General features: G+C 50.3%; 1 protein-coding gene across 1 annotated transcript in view; it reads right to left on the reverse strand.

Moving 5' to 3' along the window:
- Positions 1-5,224: 5,224 nt before the first annotated feature.
- Positions 5,225-10,000, reverse strand: part of frmd8 (FERM domain containing 8) — a 6,581-nt gene continuing 1,805 nt past the window's right edge. Inside the window, exons 3-13 of the mRNA XM_041238044.1 lie at positions 9,781-9,948; positions 9,346-9,447; positions 8,888-8,946; positions 8,626-8,789; positions 8,089-8,304; positions 7,457-7,580; positions 6,978-7,006; positions 6,436-6,456; positions 6,145-6,244; positions 5,863-6,056; positions 5,225-5,536 (exon numbers count right to left, since the gene is read on the reverse strand). Of these exons, the coding sequence (XP_041093978.1) occupies positions 5,413-5,536; positions 5,863-6,056; positions 6,145-6,244; positions 6,436-6,456; positions 6,978-7,006; positions 7,457-7,580; positions 8,089-8,304; positions 8,626-8,789; positions 8,888-8,946; positions 9,346-9,447; positions 9,781-9,948 (1,301 nt within the window). The 3' untranslated portion in view covers positions 5,225-5,412. The remainder of the gene's footprint in view (positions 5,537-5,862; positions 6,057-6,144; positions 6,245-6,435; positions 6,457-6,977; positions 7,007-7,456; positions 7,581-8,088; positions 8,305-8,625; positions 8,790-8,887; positions 8,947-9,345; positions 9,448-9,780; positions 9,949-10,000) is intronic.

Below are 10,000 nucleotides of genomic sequence, written 5' to 3' on the forward strand. Positions count from 1 at the left end.
AGGCAAAAACCAACAAGCCACTCGGCTTCTGCCCGCCCTCGGATAACGAGCCAAACAACACGCACTTCGGGCTTTAAATAAACAAACCAAACCAAACCAGACCAGACCCGGGTTTAAAATCCGAGCCGGCGGTAAAGAGAGAGGGGGAGAGGGGGCTCGGGGTTACCGAGGAAAGAGAGGCAAAAACCAACAAGCCACTCGGCTTCTGCCCGCCCTCGGATAACGAGCGGCGGTAAAGAGAGAGGGGGAAGGGGGCCCGGGGTTTGAACACGCACTTCGGCTTCTGCTTTACACGCACTTCGGGCTTTAAATAAACAAACCAAACCAAACCAGACCAGACCCGGGTTTAAAATCCGAGCCGGCGGTAAAGAGAGAGGGAGAGAGGGGGCTCGGGGTTACCGAGGAAAGAGAGGCAAAAACCAACAAGCCACTCGGCTTCTGCCCGCCCTCGGATAACGAGCGAAACAACACGCACTTCGGGCTTTAAATAAACAAACCAAACCAAACCAGACCAGACCCGGGTTTAAAATCCGAGCCGGCGGTAAAGAGAGAGGGGGAGAGGGGGCTCGGGGTTACCGAGGAAAGAGAGGCAAAAACCAACAAGCCACTCGGCTTCTGCCCGCCCTCGGATACCGAGCGAAACAACACGCACTTCGGGCTTTAAATAAACAAACCAAACCAAACCAGACCAGACCCGGGTTTAAAATCCGAGCCGGCGGTAAAGAGAGAGGGAGAGAGGGGGCTCGGGGTTACCGAGGAAAGAGAGGCAAAAACCAACAAGCCACTCGGCTTCTGCCCGCCCTCGGATAACGAGCGAAACAACACGCACTTCGGGCTTTAAATAAACAAACCAAACCAAACCAGACCAGACCCGGGTTTAAAATCCGAGCCGGCGGTAAAGAGAGAGGGGGAGAGGGGGCTCGGGGTTACCGAGGAAAGAGAGGCAAAAACCAACAAGCCACTCGGCTTCTGCCCGCCCTCGGATAACGAGCCAAACAACACGCACTTCGGGCTTTAAATAAACAAACCAAACCAAACCAGACCAGACCCGGGTTTAAAATCCGAGCCGGCGGTAAAGAGAGAGGGGGAGAGGGGGCTCGGGGTTACCGAGGAAAGAGAGGCAAAAACCAACAAGCCACTCGGCTTCTGCCCGCCCTCGGATAACGAGCCAAACAACACGCACTTCGGGCTTTAAATAAACAAACCAAACCAAACCAGACCAGACCCGGGTTTAAAATCCGAGCCGGCGGTAAAGAGAGAGGGGGAGAGGGGGCTCGGGGTTACCGAGGAAAGAGAGGCAAAAACCAACAAGCCACTCGGCTTCTGCCCGCCCTCGGATACCGAGCCAAACAACACGCACTTCGGGCTTTAAATAAACAAACCAAACCAAACCAGACCAGACCCGGGTTTAAAATCCGAGCCGGCGGTAAAGAGAGAGGGGGAGAGGGGGCTCGGGGTTACCGAGGAAAGAGAGGCAAAAACCAACAAGCCACTCGGCTTCTGCCCGCCCTCGGATAACGAGCCAAACAACACGCACTTCGGGCTTTAAATAAACAAACCAAACCAAACCAAAACCCTTCTTGATTAACTTGTATTCATTATTTTATTCACGACGGATCTAACATCAGTTTGTGTAAATAAATTATGAAAAAAAGAGTGAATTAAGACCTACAGTCCAAAGAATATATATATATTTTTTCTGTTTGTTTTTGGCAAGTGAGGCCTGTGTGTTTGTTTGTGTGTTATTTCGTTTATTTTTATGATTATTATTTTTTTATTTATAAACTACTTCTTTATCATTGACGCAAACCAGCATTTGCTTAACCGTTTTGAATGTTAAATATAAAACAGTGAAGGATTATCAGTATTTATAAACCAGTTAAATACAGTCTGAGGTCCAGCTCGAAGCAAAATGGGGGGTTACTGAGATTTATTTTTATAAGAGAGAGAGAATCAATAATATCTATCTATCTTTTATTTTTGGGGGGGCAGTCAGATTAATTAATTTAAAAGACTAGCACAGCAGTGTTATTCTGCTCCTATATATATAAATAATAATAATAATAATAATAATAATAATAATAAACACGGTTTGAAATCGCTTCTGTCGCCCAGGCTGCAGTATAAGGCGGCAGATGGTTATTATTTTTACATTCATCCACTTCAAACTGTTTTCAGTTTCAATGTTTTACGAATAAAGCTTCGTGTAAATTGCTGTTTGTTTGTTTTTCAGGTAATGTGTATTAAACTTGTAAGATGCAATCTACGTTTAATAATAAAAAAAAAAACAACAGCAGCATTAGTTTTGGCGAAACACAATGCACAATGCACAGTGTTACTCAGCTAGATGCATTGAATGCAGCTCTGCTAATCAGATTTGCAGATTGCATTGATCGGGTCTAATTAAATCATTTTTATTTGTCCGGCATTGCTTTGCAGTCTGGGGCTGCCCTGCACCGGTCGATTTCCTCAGCGGGTAAGAAAAAGAGACGCACGAAACGTTTTTTAATTAACATTTAAAAAAAACAAAAAAAAACCCAAACTTTATATCTTTTGCCAATTTCAAAAAACAACAGACCGTGACGTCACGTGTTTGGTGTCCCGGCGTGGGGATATCTGCGGTGATGATGAATCCGGTTAGAACCGGTTTTTCAGCCGGACTCGATTGCTTGCCCCCCCCCCTTCCAGGCGCTGCAGTGCCAAACTGCGCATGTGCTAACCCCCCCAAAAAATAAAGTTTGCAGCGTGTTTGGGACGTGCGTGGAATTGGAGCCGGTATGGAGCTCTGCATTTCACACCTCGATAGATAGACAGAGAGAAGGAGGGGCGATGCCTCTTATTGGACTGGATGAGTAATAATTAATCACAAGCTGCCCACACCGCACAGGTCTCTTCAGCAGGAGGCAGCAGGGAAAAAAGAGAGGCTGAAGTTTACACCCGTCTCTCTCTCTCTCTCAGTGTGTATTGCAGTGTGGGTGTGTTGCACTGTGTGTGTGTATTGCAGTGTGGTGTGGTTGTACAGTGTGTGTGTATTGCAGTGTGTATGTGTGTGTGTGGTGACAGTGTCACACAAAGTCACACACACAGTGTGTGTGTGTGTGACCAGTACGAGTGTGTGTGTGTGTGTGTGAACGTGTGTATGTGTGTGTGTGTGTGTGTGTGTGTGTGTCAGTGTGTGTATGTGTGTGTGTGTGTGACAGTGTGTGTTGCAGTGTGTGTATGTGTGTGTGTGTGTGTGTGTGTGTGGGTGTGTTGCACTGTGTGTGTGTGTTGCAGTGTAAACGTTGTGGTTCCTGTTGCTATGAGACGGCTCAGTCTCCTCTTCTTAACCCTGCCCTGGCTTGTATTCTGCTGTCCTCAGATCTGCTGGAATTTTCCTGAACTTTCTGGTCGCACGAGTTGGTTTCTCTCTCCCCTCCCCCCACCAACATCCGCTATCTATAACTTGCTGATGTAAGAGCTTTGTGTTGTGCCCTGTTCCTTCTAGATAATTCCGATTGGTCGAATGAAATTGTTAAGCTCACAGAGGTCTGGTAAAGCATAGGGAAGCATTGTAAAGCACAGAGAGGTCTGGTAAAGCATAGGGAAGCATTGTAAAGCACAGAGAGGTCTGGTAAAGCATAGGGAAGCATTGTAAAGCACAGAGAGGTCTGGTAAAGCATAGGGAAGCATTGTAAAGCACAGAGAGGTCTGGTAAAGCATAGGGAAGCATTGTAAAGCACAGAGAGGTCTGGTAAAGCATAGGGAAGCATTGTAAAGCACAGAGAGGTCTGGTAAAGCATAGGGAAGCATTGTAAAGCACAGAGAGGTCTGGTAAAGCATAGGGAAGCATTGTAAAGCACAGAGAGGTCTGGTAAAGCATAGGGAAGCATTGTAAAGCACAGAGAGGTCTGGTAAAGCATAGGGAAGCATTGTAAAGCACAGAGAGGTCTGGTAAAGCACAGGGAAGCATTGTAAAGCACAGAGAGGTCTGGTAAAGCACAGGGAAGCATTGTAAAGCACAGAGAGGTCTGGTAAAGCATTGTAAAGCATTGTAAAGCACAGAGAGGTCTGGTAAAGCACAGGGAAGCATTGTAAAGCACAGAGAGGTCTGGTAAAGCATAGGGAAGCATTGTAAAGCACAGAGACAAGTAAAGCATAGGGAAGCATTGTAAAGCACAGAGAGGTCTGGTAAAGCACAGGGAAGCATTGTAAAGCACAGAGAGGTCTGGTAAAGCATAGGGAAACATTGTAAAGCACAGACAAGAATACCAGTGTCTCTCTTAGTGATAAAACATGTCCTTTATTACAATGGAAGCTCTTTATTCAATCTCTTAAAAAAAGAAAACGTTACACAATATTAAAGATATGAAACACAAGAAAGCTTTTTTTTTTTTTTTTGTAAATTATTATAATTATTATTATTATTATTTTAGCGATATCTCTCCATAGAATCAGCCGAGTGTGTAAAATACAGCTTCTGATTATTCATAATGAAGAAATTATTTGAAGCCTCATGACTGTAGAGTTGGCGATGGCATTGTTAGTAAAGGAATCATATTCACTGAACCTGCGAGGCGAATTGTTATATATATATATCTATATATTTAAAAAGGAGATAATTAACTTATCAGCGACACCAAGATACTGACCTAGGAAGAGGAGAGCATTTCGGGGGGGGGGGGGGGGGGGTCTCGCTCGTTAAAATCCTCCGTGTGTTTTTATAAAGAGGTGACGGTGATCTAGTCAGAGATGCCCGGGTCGAAGTGACGGGTCCGAGAGAGGAGAAACGGGACACTCTTGCTGGAAAGAATTTGCGGTGGCAGTGAATTTGTGCCGGCGCTGACCCATTACGAACCGGACCCCGGGTCGAGAAAGGGAACGAGACACTGCCAGACACTAGAGTGGAAGACTGAATGAAAGAGAGACTTCTAATCCCCATCATCATCACCATCATCTTAAAAAACAAATAATAATCAATTTGCATAGCGAACTGTCAGATATGGACTGTGTGTGTGTGTGTGTGTGTGTGTGTTTGTGTGTTGTAGTCGGTCTGTGTCTGTAGTGTCTGACTGTGGTGTCAGTGGTCTCTGTGTGATGTAATCTGTCTCAATCTGTCTCTGTGTGTGTGTTGGTGTGTGTCACATGTCCCACACAGTGGACATCTGTCTCAGTCTGTCTCTCTGTGTGTGTGTGTGTGTGTGTGTGTGTGTCTGTCTGTCTCTGTAGGTGTGTGTGTGTCTCAGTCTGTCTCTGTGTGAGTGTATCTGTCTCAGTCTGTCTCTGTGTGTGTGTAGGTGTGTGTGTGTCTCTCTGTGTGTATATAGTTCAGTTTTCTTCATTCACTTTGGTCCCAGTTCTCAGGTCCTCTGGCAGTTTCTGAATGTGTTTGTGTTTTGGTCCTCCCTCCAGCAGGGGGCGCTCCTCTCTCCCTCAGCCCTGCTCCAGGCTGTCAGTCACCTGCACAGACGTGTAGGAGGCGGAGCCGGAGGGGGGCTGTCGTGAGAAGAAGGAGGCGGCACGCTTCGGCTTCACCCGCTTGATCTCTTTACCTGCGGAGGAGAGGAATATCCAGCAGCTTTATAATACACAGCGAGACACCTCTCTCCCTCCTCTCTCTCCTCTCCCTCCCCTCTCTCTCCCCTCCCTTCTCCCTCTCCTCTCCTCCTCCTCCCCTCCCTCTCTCTCCTCTCCTCTCCTCTCTCCTCTCCTCCTCCCTCCTCTCTCCTCCTCTCTCCTCCTCCTCCTCCTCCTCCTCCCTTGTCCTCCTCCTCTCTCTCCTCCTCCTCTCTCTCCTCCTCCTCCCTCCCCTCTCCTTAGGTTCTCTAAGCGCCCCTCCTCTCTCTCCTCTCCTCTCCTCTCCTCACCCTCTCTCTCTCTCTCTCCACGTAGTTGATCGTTGACAGGTTCTCTAAGCGGTTGCACACGACGCTGTTCTGTCTCCTCAGCTTCCCGCGCTTCTCCAAGCCCTTCCCCCCCCCCGGGGGCTTCTGGGTAGCGGCGACATCGCCGGCCTCGTCCCCCTGAGCGGCGCCGAGCTCCACGCAGAACTCGATCAGCCCGCTCATCAGCTCCGCCTGCAGGACCGGGGGAGGAACTGCAGTCAGGGATGGACACAGAGACAGAGGCACAGACGCACACGCACACGCACACGGTCACACGCACCTGCTTGGAGTAGATCTTGAGCAGCTTGTTTACGGGAGTCCCGGCCTCCTCCCCGTCGAACTCCAGCCACAGGATGTGAGAGTCCCCCCCCTCCTCAGTGCTCCCACGCACCACCCCCCTCCTCCCCGACTCCTCCCCGTCGAACTCCAGCCACAGGATGTTGAAGTCCCCCTCCTCGGGGGTGAGAGTGCTCCCAGGACATCTCCGGAACACCGACTTCAGCGAGGGATGTGAGAGAGAGAGAGAGGGGAGGGGGTGGGGGTCAAATTGAGGTCACAGTCTCAGAGGCACAGGACATGCTCCCAGAGCAGACTCCCAGGAGAGCTCAGAGAGAAACACAGGGGGGGGGGGGGTGGGGGGGGGGTGGGGGGAGGGGGAAAGGGGGGGGGGGGGGGGGGGGGGGCGGGGTGGGGGGGGGGGGGGGGGTGGAGAACATGCGAGAGAGAGGGGGGGGGGTCCGAGACACAGAGACACAGAGAGAAACACAGACCCAGCAGAACATGCTGAGAGAGAGAGAGGGGGGGGGGGTCAATACACAGAGACACAGAGAGAAACACAGACCCAGCAGAACATGCTGAGAGATAGAGAGAGAGGGGGGGGTCAATACACAGAGACACAGAGAGAAACACAGACCCAGCAGAACATGCTGAGAGATAGAGAGAGAGGGGGGGGTCAATACACAGAGACACAGAGAGAAACACAGACCCAGCAGAACATGCTGAGAGAGAGAGAGAGAGAGGGGGGTCAATACACAGAGACACAGAGAGAAACACAGACCCAGCAGAACATGCTGAGAGATAGAGAGAGAGGGGGGGGTCAATACACAGAGACACAGAGAGAAACACAGACCCAGCAGAACATGCTGAGAGATAGAGAGAGAGGGGGGGGTCAATACACAGAGACACAGAGAGAGACACACAGACACACACAGCGAGACAGAGACACAGAGGCACAGAGAGAGATACACAGACACACACAGCGAGACAGAGACACAGAGGCACAGAGAGAGATACACAGACACACACAGCGAGACAGAGACACAGACGCACACAGCGAGACAGAGACACAGACACACACAGCGAGACAGAGACACAGGCGTACAGCTACACAACCACGGTGCGAGACAGTCACAGAGGCACAGAGAGAGATACACAGACACACACCGAAGCTCTCGCTCAGAGATACACACACACACACAGCGAGACAGAGACACAGAGGCACAGAGAGAGATACACAGACACACACAGCGAGACAGAGACACAGAGGCACAGAGAGAGATACACAGACACACGCACACACAGAGCTGCCCCACCTTCTCCTTGGTGTCGATGATGTAGACTCCCTCCAGACTGATCCCCACACACACACTCTTCCTGCCCCCCCTCTGCAGGAGCCCCTGAACTGGCTTGTCAATCTGCCCCGAGAACATGGCACAGCTAGAGAGGGGGACGACAGACAGAGAGAGATTAGTAAGGCAGGCTCTGGCAGAGGCTCAGGTAGGGTTAGGGTTAGTCAGGGTGCTGATGATGATTATATCAATGCTGGCGAGGTCAGCGCTACCCGTAGTAAGGCAGGCTCTGGCAGAGGCTCAGGTAGGGTTAGGGTTAGTCAGGGTGCTGATGATGATTATATCAATGCTGGCGAGGTCAGCGCTACCCGTAGTAAGGCAGGCTCTGGCAGAGGCTCAGGTAGGGTTAGGGTTAGTCAGGGTGCTGATGATGATTATATCAATGCTGGCGAGGTCAGCGCTACCCGTAGTAAGGCAGGCTCTGGCAGAGGCTCAGGTAGGGTTAGGGTTAGTCAGGGTGCTGATGATGATTATATCAATGCTGGCGAGGTCAGCGCTACCCGTAGTAAGGCAGGCTCTGGCAGAGGCTCAGGTAGGGTTAGGGTTAGTCAGGGTGCTGATGATGATTATATCAATGCTGGCGAGGTCAGCGCTACCCGTAGTAAGGCAGGCTCTGGCAGAGGCTCAGGTAGCTCTGCAGGTGTCTCTTGATCTGCTCCTCCTCGCTGCAGCCGCTGTGCTCAGAGAGGCTGCGGTAAGCCTGGACCAGCCTCTCCCCCTCCCGCACCCTGCGTCCCCCCCGCAGCACCGACAGCAGCCCCCCAGCAGCCCTCCGACACAGGTGGGGGGGCAGGAAAGAGCCCAGCTTCGAGCTGAGGAACCAAGCAACAGAAAAACACAAAACGCATTAGAAACACAACCAGCAACAATAACAAAACAATACAACACATGAACAGGGGTGCGCGTGTCTACGTGCGTGTGTGTCTGTCTCGGAGTATTGCTGTGTGTGTGTGAGTGTCTGTGTCTGAGCTTGTGTGTGTGTCTGTCTCAGAGTCTGTGTGTGTGTGTCTCGTCTCTGTGTTTGGTTGTGTGTGTGTGTGCGCACATGTCTCGTCTCTGTGAGTGTTTGGTTGTGTGTGTGTGTGTGTGCGCGCACGCGTGTTTCTGCTGCCCTCTCTCCCCTCCTCTGGTACCTGACGGCCGCACAGTGCTCCTCCCCCTCACAGCGCCCCAGCTCCACCCTGCAGCTCAGCGCCCCCAGACTCTCACAGTCCTGGGGGTCACAGGGGTAGCGCCCCTCCAGGATGTTGCCCTTCGCCTCTTCATAGAGCAGCCGGAGCACCCCCTCCTCCTCAATCTGGGGAGACAGGAGCACGAGGAATGAAGTTCAGTATGACGATTCATCTTGTAGAAAACATTAAAAATGAGCAAATCGGAAATATTAAGAATTCATACCAGCAGCTCCTTGGCTTTTGGGAAAAACACATTTCTTCTGAACTGCAGGAAAGGTTCATCTGAGAGACAGAGAGAGAGAGAGGGAGGGAGAGAGAGAGGGGAGAGAGAGGGAGGGGGAGAGAGAGAGAAGGAGGGAGGGAGGGAGTGAGGGGAGAGAGAGAAATTATGATTAAAAGGGTCTTTGTTAGCATAGCAAGTCATATACATGTTGCCAAAGTTACCACAGTAAATGAAATATCTGCACCCTGTTATCACTCTGTGTAACACACCGCTGTGACAGTGCTGTGATCACAGGCCTCCACACTGCCCCTCCTCTCTCGGATCATCTCTAGTTTTTCTTCATCCCCTTTCATCAAGAAAGATCCTTTTTTTCTGCCGGCTTGATAAACTGCGTCTCTAATTTCTCTCCCCTCTTCCCTCCCCTCCCCTCCCCTCCCCTCCTCTCCTATCTCTCTCACCATGTGCAATCTCCTCCTCACTGCTTTCAGTGAATCGGTACAGCAGGTCCTGCCATTGCCGGCACACTTTATAAGGTTGGTGTCTGGATTTTAGCTGCAGCTCTTCAAAAAATAACAATACAAAATATTATTATTATTATTATTATTAGCTCAGTGAGTTCATTCTATATAGAGGGGGTGCAATTCAATATGTTAACAAGGGAACATTATTCAGCAGCTTTCACTGGACTCTATGAAGCTGAGGGAGTTCATTCTATATAGAGGGGGTGCAATTCAATATGTTAACAAGGGAACATTATTCAGCAGCTTTCACTGGACTCTATGAAGCTGAGGGAGTTCATTCTATATAGAGGGGGTGCAATTCAATATGTTAACAAGGGAACATTATTCAGCAGATTTCACTGGACTCTATGGTAATCCCTGCCCCCCCCTCACCGAGCAGCGGGGAGACCAGCCAGAGGGCGAAAACATCAGCGGAGGTTTCGGGGAGCTGCAGAACCTCCCGGACCATGCGCCCCAAATCCAGAGTCGTGATGCTGGAGAGGCTCTCAACAGTGACCTGCACTGCCGTGTCATTAACCAGGTAGATCAGCACACTGTGAGCTGAGAGAGGGGGGGGAGAGGAGAGAGAGAGAGAGGAGAGAGGGGAGAGGGA

Source organism: Polyodon spathula, chromosome 47 (assembly GCF_017654505.1).
Source record: "Polyodon spathula isolate WHYD16114869_AA chromosome 47, ASM1765450v1, whole genome shotgun sequence".
Taxonomy (NCBI): domain Eukaryota; kingdom Metazoa; phylum Chordata; class Actinopteri; order Acipenseriformes; family Polyodontidae; genus Polyodon; species Polyodon spathula.